The 17,106-nt window shown below is 36.3% G+C and overlaps 1 protein-coding gene across 1 annotated transcript; it reads right to left on the bottom strand.

Moving 5' to 3' along the window:
- Positions 1 to 2,115: 2,115 nt before the first annotated feature.
- On the bottom strand, positions 2,116 to 8,895 carry LOC125207848 (coiled-coil domain-containing protein SCD2-like). Its single transcript, XM_048107349.2, has 17 exons — positions 8,436 to 8,895; positions 7,922 to 8,088; positions 7,606 to 7,681; positions 7,468 to 7,509; positions 7,316 to 7,378; positions 6,234 to 6,283; positions 6,117 to 6,144; positions 5,917 to 5,985; positions 5,724 to 5,834; positions 5,595 to 5,655; positions 4,909 to 5,025; positions 4,672 to 4,787; positions 4,133 to 4,202; positions 3,696 to 3,737; positions 2,804 to 2,844; positions 2,543 to 2,669; positions 2,116 to 2,419 (listed from the first exon to the last, which is right to left on the bottom strand). Exons 1-17 carry the CDS (start codon positions 8,754 to 8,756, stop codon positions 2,319 to 2,321), a joined length of 1,602 nt encoding a protein of 533 aa, XP_047963306.1. The 5' UTR covers positions 8,757 to 8,895; the 3' UTR covers positions 2,116 to 2,318.
- Between the last annotated feature and the right edge of the window lie 8,211 nt (positions 8,896 to 17,106).

Here is a 17,106-nt window from a genome sequence, read left to right as displayed (position 1 = left end):
TGAAACCGGCCAGCGACATTTCAGCGAAAAAACAGGTGAGCGCACGCCGATTTCCAGGCGCTGGCCGCCATTGTGGCGTGTCGATCGACGAGTGATCGGCCAGCGCAATTTTTTATTTTTATTTTTTAAAATTTTTTGAAACACTATATATACGCGATTTTAGTTTCATTTTCATTTGCACCACTTGTTTTAACGAGTTTTATCACTCTCTAAATTTCTGTACAAGAGCAACATCGAGCGATGAGTAACGCGGGTGGTAGTAGTGGTGGTAGTGGTGGGGATGCTGAGGAGTACGAACGGAGGATGAACAAGGCTATGGAGGCCTACATGAACCGCGAGATATAGCGGTATATGCAAAGGGTCGAACAGCATGCGATACCTCGCCCTCGATCCGTTGTCCACCCGCCGAACAGTGATTGATCGGCATCACGTAGCTGCACATCAACGGCTATATGACGACTACTTCGCTCCGGACCCGCGGTTTAACGCAAACATGTTCAGGCGGTGTTTTAGATAGCGCAGGGAGTTGTTTATGCGTATTGTTGACGCTTTGGAGCGTCGATATCTGTATTTCCGCTTCAGGCACGATGCAGTTGGCAGACCCGGCCAAACCCCTATTCAAAAGTGCACGATGGTAATCAGGCAATTGGCCTACGGAGGCGCGGCAGACATGTGGGATGAGTACCTCCACATCGGTGAGACGACTGCTTTGGAATGTCTGAAGTTTTTCTGTCAGAGCGTGATTTAAAATTTCCATGATCAGTACCTTCGAAGCCCTACCCCCAAGATTGTCAGAATCTGATGCAGATGCACGGGGAGCAGCATGGGTTCCTCGGGATGTTAGGCAGCATAGATTGTATGCATTGGGAGTGGAAGAACTGTCCAACTGCCTGGAAGGGGGCCTACACGACCGGCTACAAGGGAAAGAATCCCACGATGATCCTCGAGGCCGTAGCTGATTACCGACTGTGGATCTGTCATGCTTATTTTGGGGTAGCCGGGTCGAACAACGACCTCAACGTCCTCAACTCGTCGCCCCTCTTCAACGAGAAGTGCCAGGGCATCGGTCCGACCGTCTCATTTGTGGCCAACGGCAACCGGCATGATATGGGCTACTACTTGGCGGATGGGAAGTGGCCTGTCTTTGTGAAGACGATTAGGCACGCAAATGATGACAGGAAGGCCTACTTTGCGGAACAGCAGAAGTCGGCGCGCAAGGACGTGGAGCGCGCATTTGGTGTGCTCCAGTCTCGATGGGCGGCAATTAAGGGTCCAACGCGTTTGTGAGATGTCAAATGCATTGCTGATATAATGTACGCTTGCATTATCCTGCACAACATGATCGTCGAAGACGAAGGCGTGCAACTGACTAATTGGGCCAATGACGATACTGATGCAGCCGGTCCAAGCCACGGCGTGGCCACCCTCAACGTACGAAGGGGGGTACCTCACGATGAAGCCGGCCGTCTCCAGGCACATGCAGACATACGCCAAGTTGATGCTCATATTCAACTCCAAAAGGATATAATTGAAGAGTTGTGACACGGAAGACTGTACGACGATAGTTTTTTTCTTTATTATGTAATTTTTTTCTAAAACGAATGTAGTTTTTTAAAAATGAAATTAATGAATTTTCCCGTATATGTCTCATAAATTTAATTTAGTAATTTATCGTAAATTTAATTCCGTAAATGTAGTTGTTTTTGAATTATTTTTATTGCGGCTAGCCTATTTGATTAAAATAATGATGTGGCAGGTGGATTTTTAGTGCTGATGACGTGACATGGAGAGAGTGGCTAGCCTGTGACTGGCCTAAAGCCATCGTGGATCTCTATCTAAAATGACAATTTTTCCATCCTAATGAAGTCTCTATTATAACTGAAGGATTATTGGTGGAATCGATTCGCCGGCGTTTCGATAGTTCAATCAATCAGACTATTATTTTCAGTCAATCAGACCTATTGTTTCAGTAAATCCTCGTGAATTATAATAGTAGCTTGGGTTTTATAGCCTCAATTGTTAACGGTATATTAAAAGATTCTTTTTTTTAGTTATGCGAAACAAATATAAGTACTTAATGAAATAAACAAATAATATGAGGATCTACTAGACAAATTTTTATAGTAACGGAAGAATGTGTTTTTCCGAGAATGAAATTGATATATATTCGAATAAAAAGATCCAAACTAGTTTCAGGTAAACAGAATATAACATCCATATATGACTAGAAAATGCCTCATATTTACATCTCCAAAAGCATCTCACTCGTACAATTTACACCATCTAGCGCTTTTACGCTATGCAGTAGGAGATTTTGGTCAGTTAAGAAGGGAGGCATCCTGCTCTAGTTCCTTGCGCGATGCTTCCCACAGTCTCGGCTCGATTGCCAATTTCCGCAGCTCCATTAGACCTTGCTCCACTGCATTCATAGTTACCACATGGCTCATTCCAAGTGCAAGTTTTAAATGGGGTGTGTACTTCAGTAGATGATGTGATTATAGAAAACCAGTTGTACAACATGTGAGAGGATGATAAAACTCACCGTTAAAGGCATCGTGCGAAGTTGGTGCTTTCCCACTACGGCTGATCCAGAACTCGAGTCTCTTCTTAGCTTTCTCTTCCTCTATACCATAAGCTTTAGCTCTTCTCCAAAAGTATGTAAGCCATGCCTGTAGTGCACCATCAGAGGAATCAATGCAGGATACTGCAACTTCTCAAAATGACTTGCTCACCCACCAAGTCGAGACCTTTTATTTAAAAACTTTAAAGAACAAGTAGTAACTGCATACAGAGATGGACAAACCTCTTTGAAGAGTACATCCTCAGATTCCTCTGCGCTCAGTTCTGTAAGATAAAAGCAATAAATGGGAGAGTTTATATTTATTATTAATCATCAATCGTCATCAAATTTGATGGATAAGGTACACAAAAAATAATTTGATTACTATTACTATTAGATACATCTGTGAGCACTGCACCATGAGCCAAACATCTCTTGAGGTTTATCTAAATCATAAATATAATGACTAATGAGTCTCAGGGGAGGCTGGTTGCGTCATGATTGCACCCCAAAATTTCATAAACTTCCCTTGAGGTTTATCCAAATCATAATGAGCCCTCCCTGAGGCTGGTCACATTATGATTAAACACCTTTTAACTATTCACCGTATCTGTCCCAAATAACCCCAAGTGGTCTTTGTAGTCCAATATCATTAAAATCACCAAGATATTGCATGACTTTACTTAAACCCTCCCCTAACATTTCAGAAGATGGTTGAAGTCAATCCTATAAATATTGATACATGGAATGTAGTTCTTATTAAAATGGTAGAACACACTTTCAAAATTTTATTAGAATTGCCATCAGAAGTTTGGCATATACATAACATAATTTTTCAGAAAGTGTAACTACGGACATAATTAAAGACGTCTTCCTAATTAATGAAAGAAAACTTGGATTCTCAACACTACAATAGAGGTTCAAGCTATATAAGGTAATTCATCCCACAAAGGCAAACTTGGATTTCCATTTTTTTCACCATATTCATATTCTTCCAGATTTGTCTCTAAATTTATAATTTGATATAACTCATGAAGGTATATGTGGAAGTGAGGTCCCACGGTAGAAACAAGAAAAGTATGTCAGGGCTGAGATCCAATAGTGAACTGCACAGTAAGGGACCATAGGAGCTTACCGAATGCTTCCGTATACTTCGGATCAATTGGTGACCTCAAATCTGCCGAATCAGAAAGTTCAGAAAATATGGAGAGAGTAAAAATAAAACTAAACATCTTTTTAACGCACTCATTGTGAGATGTAAGCTCATGCTAGCTTTAACGTTTCCAGTACTAACAATTATCATACTTTATGAGCTTCAGAAAACAACCATGACAAATAGATCAAGTAAATGGCTAGCTTAACAAAGATAATATTTCCAGTACTAATGAAATTTTCCTAGGCAAGACTGACAGATTTGATTATGCACCAAATCTAGTTTTAGGAGAGAAAATACAGGCTTGAAAGAAAATCTTCAATTTGAAAATTGAAGAAGAAGTTACGCGAGAACAAAAAGGTTTTTGGTCTGAGAAGGAGAACAATTAGATCCATAAATTACAGATACTAAGAACAAACCTGGAATTGAAGTCTTAGTGGAGTTGTGTCTTCTTTGTTGAGCAAACGCAAGAACAACAGATTCTTCAACCTAAATGACAATTGTTATAAAAAAAAATAAAAAGGTCAAATCACCTGTCCAAACACCCAGATAAAGCAACTGCAAGATCTTTATTCCAAAATTAAGCAAGACTTACATTTGGAAGGAAATGGAAATTGCTCCAGAAACCTTACTAGATAAAATATAATCCCTTTGCCCAAGTATTATGACTCACATTTTCCATGAAACAGTAGAAAAAAAACTTTACATGCATTTTTGCAACATTTTCTCAAAAATAGTCCTCAAGAGGTGGATAGATGTTAAACACTAAAGGACATCTTCAGATCAGGTCCTCTTAGGATAAAAGTTTATATTTCAGAAATAACTTATTCTGAAATATTCTTAGCATATATTAAAATAAAGGAGTGTAAACTCAAACCACTGAGTAATAAATTCATAAGAAAGCAACTAGAGTCCAGTAAAAATAAATATGCAAGTTCTGGCCATTTTTAGAGTAAACCTTCAAAGAAGCAAGTTCTCTTAAGCCCATTTCAACTGCTAGGGTGCTCTCAATGTTTCCATCTCCAGTAAGATCAAAATCTTCAACAAGTTTGCTTCTTTGTGAGTTGTTATGACCTGCATATCATCAGGCAAGAACAAAGCTGATAAATTCCAAAGTGTAAGGGAACACCTAAAATCTCTTGGCTTGGATTGCTTTTACAGGTAAGAAGCAGAAAATCAGCAAGAGATAACTAGCCTTTATCCCAACGTTCTTCCTTAGCCTTCTGTCCAGCGGATAGGACAATCTCCAAAGGAAGAGGTGCCAAAGACGACCAGTATTCATGCTTTGATGCAGCGATATCAGCACATATGCCTGTTTGGGTGGAAGAATAAGAAGGTAACAATTAATAGCAATCAACTGTAATTGTTTGCTTTATATTTTTACCCAGAAAGTGCTAGCTATGAATTTATATAAGCCAACCAAGTGCTCCAAGGATGGAACTATTAACATCAACGAAAAGACGCAGTATCCCCGGATAACCAAAAAACAATGTGGATGGGAGGGGTCATGAAAGGTTATAATAAACTCTAGCAAGTGCAGGAATAGAACATTTCAATGAGGTAAGCATACCCAAAGAAACAAGAAGAAAAATGTTTAGGGAAGAAAAGGAATATTAGATTATCAGTAAATAAACTTTTCATCTCTCTTTTCTGAAGGTTTGCTTCCCTTAATAAAGTCCAAACAGTCTAGGTTCCAAATTCAGCTTAGCCGTTTGTCATGATATGCCATAACCTTAGGACATAGTTGAAGAAGTATATAGAAAACTCAACTAATATTCAAAAGCTTGGTCACTAATTTTAATCATGCATTCAGAGATAAGGCAAAATAATTCCCATACAAAAGATATGAACACATATTCAAATTTCAATATGTTGGATTACCAAGTTTAGCAGCTAAGCCCCAATATCTAGCCAGCCAGCACCTTTTAAGAACAACATCTTCCTGCAAATATAAATTTTAGAAAAGATTGGCAGGTAGTTTGTACTTTTCATAGAGTAGTAGCCACCTACCATTTCATGTTGGGTCAAAACAATTCTTTGTGTCATTGAGCGAAGAGCTTTAACTTCAGACTCAGTTCCACGCAGTTGTTCAGCAACAGCCGCAGACTCTTTTTTTGCCAGCTGAATCAGTAATGGGGTAACATTTGTAAAAGCAGTATGCTGCACTAGTATTTCTAAACAAGTCTAAGCTAACCTTCCTCACCTTAATATCAGATTGCAATGATGACACTTCCACGTCATCTTTTGCACGCCTAGCCTCTTTAAGAGCAGCCTAGATCAATTTTAGAACAAACAAAATTCATAAAGGTATAAACAAAGCCATTTCAAATCAATTTGTCTTAGGGGACAAAACAGTCCATGTAATAAGACTAAAGTGAAGTGAAGATAATAAAAGAAAGTCACCTCTCTTTGACGCAATGCTGCTTCCTTTCTGTACATTATCAATGTGCAATATTAGCATATTGAGAACGGAGAAAAAGGTGGCATAATGGAGGTTTTTGTTGTTAATAGATAATATACCTGCTCAAAAGTTTAGCTTCCAAAGAAACTCCTTCTCCAAGAGCAGCTACCTGAAGAGTACATTTGATATGTCAAGGTACTCAACAAGTAAAAAATTTACTACCTCCATCCACGAAAAACAGTCAAATTTTTCCATTTTGGTTCGTCCACCAAAATTAGTCTCGTTTCTATTTATGGAAACTTTCTCACAATTTTTTCTCTTTCTCTCATACTTTACCAGTTACGCATTAAAACCCGTGCCATCCACAAATGAGACTATTTTTTTTTTGGACAGAGGGAGTAAAATACAACTAGAATTAAGTTTAAGTTGTCTGAAATACAGAATGAAACATAGGTATGATCAGTAGGTTTCAATCTTATTTAGAAAAAAAAATAGCGATTTGAAACTAAGGGCATATTATGAATGAGCAGCCATAGCCCCAGACTGGTCACTGGAGAAGTTAATGCAGGAGTCTTAGACTCTTAGGATCCAAAACTGATAGTATACATAACTTTCAGGATGCAAGAGTTTCCAAAATTGGACCCTTGGTAAACTCTGTCCTATTAAACTATGGAGTATTGACTCCATTTCTTCATTCTAGATTGCCCCCAAGACATGGCCGAATTGGATAAGTTAGCATTCCATCTAATTTCTAAAGACCAACATCTAGAATAGAAAGAATAAGGCCAAACAAGCTTGACAATAAAGAATAAGTAAACCTGCTTTCAGATTGAATATCATTGTTTATTACTGGTTCAAAGTTATTAATATAAGACATAAAGTTACAACAGTAACTCACAATCAGGAAACCACCTTATCAGGATAATTCTTAGAGACAGATTGCTTGATGCATTTCCTATGTTATTCGAATAAATCATCTGGGTAGTGATAATTCCAAAAGGTAAACAAACACCCACAATTTTGAGTGCAAAGAGCTAATGAAGGTAAATATGGTCTCTTTCAAGGTTGCTACATATTCCTCTTCATTTCTCCCAAGTCCTAATCAGATTCGAATTTACTTAACAACACAATCACATACAGTACTAAATATTTTGCGAAGATTTACTTGCAATAAAAGTAAATGGAATGGAGAATGCATCACCTGTTTCTCAAGCTCCTTGACTCTTGCTTCAGCTGCTTCCCAACTCTCCTCTGCAAGTCTGAGCTGTAAAATCCAAATCAGACAAATAAATAAACATTGTTAGACTTGCATTAGGGAATAAGAGCAATGCTGGTTATAAAAGACGGACAGACCTTCTCAACAATATTTTCATTTTCTTCTTGCAGCATATCAAGCTGTTAAGAAGTAGATATTAGTTTGAGAATATACAACCTAAAAACCCCAGATTTTTTAAGATCTATACAGCTAAAGTGTGGATGTGCCAAACATACTTCATCACGAAGTGCAGAAGAAGCACGCCCATCTCCAGCATCTCTCAGATTTTGTTGTCCTATATCTGGTGAGAATCTGCAGTTAATATCTGTACACATCAGTGATCAGTTCATATCAAATAGATTCTACATTGTATGAGTAGATAGTTGATGCACTAAAATTCTGATTTAAGAAGCTAATGGAACTGTAGAATGATGTAATGATCATGCAAGGACGAAGTTAGTTATCCCAGAACTTTTCTAAAGGAGAATATTTTCCAATTGAAATACGGAAACTAGCAAAGACTCAAAGCATCAAAAGATGGATTCTGGGTACTTCTTTTCTCTCTGCCGGCTGCTAGGAGGATCAATTGCCGGAATAGGTGTAGGAGTTTTCACAGAAGGCCTACTAGGAGGTACAGACGGCACTGTTCTAGTTGACATTGACGGCCTTCCTGTTGAAGTTGATCGTGGTGGTTGAATTTCCAATAAGTCGCGAGTAACCTAACAAAACAATATTCCAAACAATCACAGGAAGAAAAAAAAACCTCAAATTAGCATCAAATTATGGTTCCTCTGCAACAAAATGCCCCTCTCTGGCACAATCTAGGCATAAAATCTCAGAGATCTCGCTATGGGACGATTTTTCCACATTTATGTTTCCAAACAACAATCCCCCAGTAGCAGGTGATTCCTCAAAGAATCCAGCTAAAAAAGCAGAAGAAAATGCAGTTATACTATTAAACCGCATCTCAACATTGCTAACACGAGAATTCAAATGCAGCTAAAATGCACAAAAGCAAGTGATAAAGTAATTTTGGAATTAGAAGAAGCACACGATAAAAAATTACCGCATCGGAGGAAGATCTAATAATCTTAGTGCCGTTGGTAGCTCCATTAGTGTTAAGAGGCGGCCTGGAGAGAGATAGCGGAAGAGGAGGATTGAATCGGAGTCCGAAATCAGCATCATTGTCCCCGACGGCAGCGTCGTCGTCATCGTCGGCAGCCTGCGAGGCCATGACCTGAGCCAGGCGCTGAGCGGCGGCTTTGGCGGCGTAGTTCTGAGTGCGCTTGATGGTGGAAATGCCGCTGGCGGAGGAGGAGCGAGAGTGGTGGGGACGCGCCGGGGATGAACCGCCGGACTGGCTGCCCCATTGGCGCATCTTCTCCATAGAATCAAAAGAGGAAATCAGAGATGAATGTTTAGCGCCTAGAATCTAGATCTTCCAGTTATAAAATGGCCGTGTTTTTTGTTTTTGGAGATTTCTGGGATACTCAATTCACATTAATAAAAATGATAATTAGAAGTTAATGATGCTAATTATAAATTACTGCTAACATAAATGCAAATGGAGCAGTCAACTTCAAGCTCGTTGTCACTGCATTCCAATGGATAATAGTAGTTCAGTGCGGATATACTAGCATCGATGTCATACATCGAGACTATCACTACTAGTTGGAAACAGCAAATTTAAACTATAAATATTGATATATGGAAACACTATTTTATAACAATAAAAATTCGACGAAAATTAGGCTTAATAATTGTAAATATGCAGTACTATAATTTTATTCGAATCTAGTAGTACTAGGATTTTAAAATCTTACAAACTATAGTACCTCCATTTATATTTTTTGAGATCTCCGAGTTTTAAGAGAAAATTAATATTTCCTCTGTCCCATGTTTATCATTTTTTGGTGATTCACTTTAGGAATTTTAATTGGAATATCCAATAAATAGTAATAATCTTTATGTTCCACTAACCTTTTGCAGTAATTATTTTTCATTCACATTTTATTATAAAACTAATATTACTCCATAAAAGTAGACCCGTATTTCACTATTTTCTCACCAACTTTTTTTTATATATCTTAAAATTTGTGCCGAACTCAAATGAGACTCCTAAAGTGGAATAAATGGAGCATGTGTGATAATAATTAATAGGTGAACAAACTTGGCTAAAACCACGATTGAGAATGGCGTGATTACAAATATTAGAATGATATAGTTGTGTGAATAAATCCGTGTTAATGTTGCATTTTATGGTATTTAACTGTTTATACAGTAGTAGTTTAATTTTTCGGAAATATAGTACTACTAGGGTTCAAATATTTGGTATTGCATGTATCCAAAAAGAAAAAGGGAAAGAGAAACTTGACCGGATGCTCTTTATTCTTAAAAGTTCATTCAAGCTTTGGCCGACAATATGTTTTATTGTTTGGTTGAAATTGTGTAAAGTTGAACTAATAATATGGACCAAGTGTTGATCAAAGTCTTAAGTAATTAGATAAAATATAGTTCACCACTTCGATTCTATAACTCAATCAATATTACATGTGTGTAGTATAAGTAAAATTAATTCAATACATGTTTACAGCATAAGTAAAGTTAATTCAATACATGTGCATAGCATAAGTAATTAATACTATTAATTCATAAATAAATGGGAAAGTGATCATTACTTATTTATATATATTTTGGAGACATCACATTGAAGTTGCAAGGTATTCATGTTGCATGTTTTATAAGTTACTCCCTCCGTCCCCGATTAAAAGTCACACTTTGATCGGACATGAGTTTTAAGAAAAGTAAAGAAAAATTGGCTGAAAAAGTTAGTGGAATGTGAGACCCATTTTTTATATTGGTTTTATAATAAAAATGTGAGTGAATTTATAATAAAAATGTGAGTGAATTGAGTTAGTGGAATGTGAGACCTACTTACTATTTATAGTAAAAATGAAATATGACTCTTAATTAGGGACGGATCGAAATGTAAAAGTATGACTCTTAATCAGGGACGGAGGGAGTACTGCTTTAATTTGTTGCTCTTGGTGCTTATCAAGATTCTGCATTAATTGCTATAAAATGTGTCATTAAAAGACGTAGAATTTACTTTCTTGGTAAAATGAGTCATATCCATCTTTTTATATAGTATATACATTCACATGTCTTTTATTAAAAAATAAACTAGCATGACTCATAACAGAATTCATGTATACGTATAGCTACCTTTTCTTCCAATGATTATTAATATGTACAACTACATTACGACGATTTATTTGAATTCATATCACAAAGAATTAATATTGCACATTTTTTACGGACCGAGGAAGAGAGTAATAGAAAAAATAATGCAATTTGTCATGTGTTGAATTATTTAAAAAACAATACCAAACATATTATATTCCATTATTTTTTCTGTTCAAATGGAAAAAAGACACTACTATATTTGATAGTTGATACACACCTTCAAATTAAGATGAGATTTGAAAATAACCTTGACCTCACAAATACTACTCCACCACTAATCAAGCCGTCTATAATAACCAAGACACAAATAGTATCAACAATTCTCGAGAGCATGCATGAGACATTGAGTGTGGTTGTAACTTGTAAAGATGGAAACATAGATTATTATCTGATTCATTGTAATGATTGTTATTTAGTCGATCATTAATGAAACTTGCTTCAGGTGAAAGCAATTCGTACAAGAACGTGCACAAATGCGACTGTTGCTAAATCTTAAGCAATAAAAAATTAGTATACACAAATACACACACTGCACTAACTTTATTCAATTCTAAATCCTAAGTTTGGTAAAATAAAGTTTAATAAAAAATTGAATTTGAAGAATTTGTGCACACACACTATACACAAAATACACACTCACACATACTTTACACAAAATACATATACTATACACAAATACACACTGCACACTCTAGACACGCTATACAAAAAATACACACACTGCACACACACTATACACAAAATATACACATTCCGCACACTACACAAAATACACACTACACACAAAATATACACACTGCACACACTATACACAAAATACACACACTATACACAAAGTACACACTGCACATGATACACACACTACACACATTATTGACTCAACTTATTTTAAACACAAATATACCCGCAAGTGTATGGGGCTATTGTAGCAAATAGTAAGCAAGAGTATCGTATCCACATAGACAATGAGTGTTAACCTAAGTATCACGAGTCAACCTTAACTACTATCTAGAAGAATCGGAAAGTTTTAGTTTTCTAAATCTACTTGAAAGCAAAGCATAAAGCAAATAAAAACAATTTAGACAAATAAACGCAAGAGAAAGGTAACGGATATAGATCAAGAATTGGGAAGGTAGAATCCTACGGGATCGATAACAACTATCCTATGCTCGACTAATTTCCAAATTATGCCAACAAAGGGTCTCAAGGGTTATTAAGCTATCACTAAGGTAAAACTATATCTTCTCCCGAAGCATACAATTTGTACATTTTAACCTAGAACTAAGGTAACAGCTCATAAAAGCTCCTAAGATACTTAGTTTCATTCAAAGGCTCAAATTTCCCAATTATATTGGCAAAGACGTCAACATCTCTTCTTTCAAATTAAACTACTCATCTCCCGAGTATTATAGTAAAATCCACATGCATTTATTAGATGATCAGTCAAATAAATGTATAAGCACAAGAAAAGTCAAAAAAACCACATGAGCCAAGACATAGAAAAAAGAAATCAATTAAACATAAGAATCATTGTATCTCCCCCATAGAACTCTACTAATGGTTTAGCTACCCATGTTCATCACAAAAGTCAAAGAACTATTCAAAAACATTGTTTGAACTAAGACAAAACTAAAATATGAACTCCTGGAATTGGATTGGGTGGATTGGAGGCCTCGTCTTCAATCTTGCGATGAATACTCGTCCTCTGATCGTTCTTCTCTTCTTTCTAGGTGGAAAACTGGGAATTTTGGGGTAGGAGGCGTGTAGAATGTGTTGGGAGGTGTTTCCTAGGCATATATATATATATATATACCCAGGGATGATTTTGGGCGCGAAATAAGCTGTCGGTCGAATCTGGCGGGTCGCCAGGTTCGTTGTGCGTCGAAGCTGGCGAGTTGCCAGTTGCCTATGGCGTTTTTCCTGTGTTTTACTGGCGGGTCGCCAGGTTCGTTTGCATGCGAACCCGGCGGGTAGCCAGCTATGTCATTGTTGCACACAGTATTTGTAAGACGACCATAACTTCTTCTACCGAACTCCGATTGAGACGTTTAAGATATCTAGGTGAAGCTCTTTCAAAGACGAAGAGAATGGTATGCAATCTGGACTGATTGGATTTCAAAATCTCCAGAAAAACTGTCTCAAACCAAAGCTGCTGCACATCCACATATTTTGTACATTTTTCTACACATTCTTCACAAAATGGTCAAAATACCAATATCATAGAGAAGTAACTATAACCATGCGTCAAAGTACACAATATGTAACAACCCGCCATTCTAGGGTACAATAATAATGACGATCGCTATCTAGGAAGACTTAAATGCAACAAAGATCATAGGTTAAGGTCTCATTTAAAGGTAATTTACCAGAGCATTTAATGAACAATTAAATGGGAGAAGAATAACGCCTTAGCAATGGAATCCAACAAAAAGGCTATCACAATAAATGCTCCGAAATAGCAAAGTTCCAGAACAATCTCAACTGTTTCATATCCAAAATACTCCCACGAAATAAAATAATTCAACCCAACCAAAAGATCACAAGTTTTCATGTTTTAGCGGAAGCGATCAAGAGAGAAGTGAAGCTATGTATGGAGACACAACGACACATAAAGTTTCAACAGATCATGTTATTATTTCCTACTCAACACCGCCGCCCGCTCGTCACTGCTCAACCTGCACATAGGGAAAACACATGCAGGGCTGAGTACTATAATCATACTCAGTGGACTCATTGCCGAAAACAGTTTTATCACAAAAATAGTTATCATGCCATTTTCAAGTGTCCATTGGGGTTTTATCTTTAGAAAGGCCCGAGGCACCACAATATATTCTTTATCAAATATCACGGTCGCGCAACCATTTTTCACATCGACGTTTACCATATCCTCATTCTACATGACAAGGAATGTGGCCGCAATCCAGGTCACTAGACCGGCCGACCCGTACGCCAGCACTCGGTCTAACATTGGTGTACACTAATCCAAGTAGAGTTTGCGGCTCTACAAGGATCCGAATTCGATTAAATCAATAGTGGCATAGTCACGAGGGATAGGCACGACAAAACAAATCAAGGCATGATAACACATATTTCATTCTCATCAACATCAGTTTAGGACAATGTCCTTATTTTAAAAGAAAGCCCACCTCGTCGGCTTAGCTCGAAAGTATTCTCTTCTCCTCGTTTATCACGCTGAGAGCGCGAAGTATCACCTTTAAATTAGGCGTATCACAAATCAGTTTCGAACATTGATTTCAAATCATGCATGTTCCCACGTTTCCCTTTTTCCCATCGATAAATCTTTAATATCATCATCCAAAATCAAGGTACGATTAGCATATCATTTTTATTCGAATAACAACTCCAAATTCACCATCAAATCGTGTCGCGCATGAGTGTTCTACACACACACGAACACAACACATGTGCACGCCTTCTGAGGCGTGCACACACACACACACACTCGGTCACACACACACACTTATCACATGCATCCCAAGTTCATCAATTTAATTCCCCTTCACTCAATCTAAATGCATGTGGACTCAAGAGCACCGATTGATCGGTAGAAGAAGAAAGATTAGTATAGAAAATACCTTTTCCAAAAGAACGAACGGTAGAAACAAGTTATAGCCTTGATTCTTCAATAAATTCTTGAACTTCAACTTGGATTCTTCTCAATTGATGAAGAAATCTTGAAGAAAGTAGAAGAATTTTAGGAGAGAGTGGGAGAGAGGGATTTCGAAAATTTGGGAGGAGTGGGGCGATTTTTATCTGACTCTAGGTTTAGGTTTCTCTCTTATTTATAGAGTGTAGGATATAATATCTTTAATTAAATAAATTATAGATTTGAGAAGATATGGAGAGATTTGATAGTAGAAGTTGGCGTGATTTTGGAGAGAATTAAGGGAAATTCGAAAATTCTAGGCTATTTAATTAGCATATGATTTAATTCAAATATTTCACGGAGTAGAATAATATATCACGGAGCATAATAAAATAATAAAATCCTCCCCAAATAATAGTAGTAGGCGATTTTTATGCCTCTCCCACAAGGAATTTAAATTCAAATCCTAATTTAATTAGGATATGACAATATCTTCTTAGATATGGCAAGATATGGTAAGATATTCTAGCATATTTATATTTATTCATGGAAGAGAATAAATAAGAGATCAAATAATATAGTAAATAATTCCTTCTTCCCTAATATATGAGATTTTCGAAAATCTCAAGTAATAGGGTGGGTTTCGAAAATTCCCAGGTGGAATTAAAGAATAATTGGACTTTGGATTTAATTTGGATAATTATCCCAAACAAATAATTAAATCCAAGAAAAATATGATTCCTTCTCCAAATAAAAATAGGAGGGATCGAAAATTCCACATGATTAAATAATGCTCCTATTTAATTCTCACTCATCCCTTAGGAAAATAATTCACCACAATTATATTAGGGAAATTGGTCTCTAAAACCATGAACTTTGCCTAAAATTTGGTATTTCCCATAAACTTTGAAATTGGTATATAATATCACGAACTTTGCATTTTGTTTGGTATTTCCCGAACTCACTCAAATAAGATATTTTCATCAAAATCTTATTTAACATAGGCAACCATGATATGTTTTATAATATTTGAAATCACTTTTTAAGTTCATAACATGTAGCATAAAAAGTCACGTTGAAAACCACGTTGATTTAATTGTGTCAAGTATGATAAAAGCCTCGTAAGTTAGTCAAATATAGTAATAAACATGCCGTGGGAAATACCAAACAAAATGCAAAGTTCGTGATATTATATACCAATTTCAAAGTTCATGGGAAATACCAAATTTTAGGCAAAGTTCATGGTTTTAGAGACCAATTTCCCATTATATTATTCCGCATCAAATATTCACACCAAATCAATCATTTCTTTACTTTCACTTCATTTTCTCAACGCATTGACCTTTCAACGGCCACGTCATATTTTCCACATCTTTGACTATTCAATAGCCACGTCATATTTTCAACAAGTTGACTATTCAACTCAAACTCAACTCTCATACGCAATTAGGTCACAAAGACATCATGTAATTAATTACTCATCAATTAATCCACATATCATAGCATTAAAGGCATTTAATGCAAAAATTTTATAACCCGAAAACTAGGGTTTGAAAAAAGTGGGGCGTTACACAATATATGATCAAAACCAAGTAAAACTACCCTCTAAAACCATGTAAAATCCAAGTGAATCAATTATATACAAAATACACACACTGCAGACAATATACACACACGTTATACACAAAATAAACACGCTACACACACTATTCATAAACTGAAATTTCAAATTTGGTTCGAATTTTCAGTTTTTAGGTTTAGTTCAATTTACAATTTTTGCAAGATTCAATTTTTTGATTTGATCCGGTTCAGATCTAAAAAATAAAATAAATAAAAAAATCGGATGCTTGAAATGTATAAAGTGTGTAATGTTCGTAGGGTGTGAAGTGTTTGTAGTGTGTGAAAGTGTGTGTAGTGTGTGAAATGTATGTTAGTGCGTGAAGTGTGTGTGGTGTGTGAAGTGTGTGTAATGTGTGAAGTGTGTGAGGCGTGTAGTATATGGAATGTGTGTGGTGTGTGAAGTGTGTGTGAAATATGTTAGGTGTGTATAATGAAATTATCTAATTTTATGTCTATTTGAAATTCTAATTTTCCACTTTTAATATGAAATTCAAATTGTGGAATTGAAAGATTTGGAATTACAATTCAATTTCAAATTCAAATATTTTTATGGTACTAAACATTGAATTTGGATTTGGGGATTCTAATTCCAATTTCACACCTTCAGATCATGTACCAAAGACAACATAAATCATTTTTAGTTGCTGCTAATGGTTTATATCCAACTAATTAAGAGACAATATTATTGCTTGGAGGTAATTGTTGGACATTATTTATCATCATATATTCAAGATCACATAATTGAATATAAATAAGGCAAAATCTTCGAACATCATGTATTTCACGTAAAACCATAAACATAACAGGATCGAAATATACCTTGGCGATCCATAGCGGAAGCGATTGGGGAAGACGGAGAGGCGGAAGCGATTGGGGAAGACGGAGAGAACTTCCTCGGACTTTCTTTGGTGTAGTAGCGCAGCTCCAACTCCAAGGATTTGTTTCTCTCTCTTTCCCTCGTTTATGTGTTCTCTTAATGTGTGTGATTTGATGGGATCACCACACTTGTATTTATAGGCAGAGAGAGGACAAACCTAATTATAAAACATTAAAGCCCTTTTCCATCAAAGTGGATATTTAATTAGGACGTTTCTTTTTGACCAAGTAATACCAAAATCAAATGAAATAATTGATGACAATAATTTGATTTCTTAGTCAGTAATATATCAAAACCAATTAAACTATAAATATATATGCATCTATTTTCTTTACTTAATAATCAAAGGAATGAAATATTACTTCCACTTAATGACTACAATCAAGG

Source organism: Salvia hispanica, chromosome 6 (genome assembly GCF_029641045.1).
Source record: "Salvia hispanica isolate PSC_SH4W2 chromosome 6, Shi_PSC_v1, whole genome shotgun sequence".
NCBI lineage: Eukaryota > Viridiplantae > Streptophyta > Magnoliopsida > Lamiales > Lamiaceae > Salvia > Salvia hispanica.
Note: the sequence above shows the minus strand (reverse complement) of the source record. Positions and strands in the feature narration are given on the sequence as shown.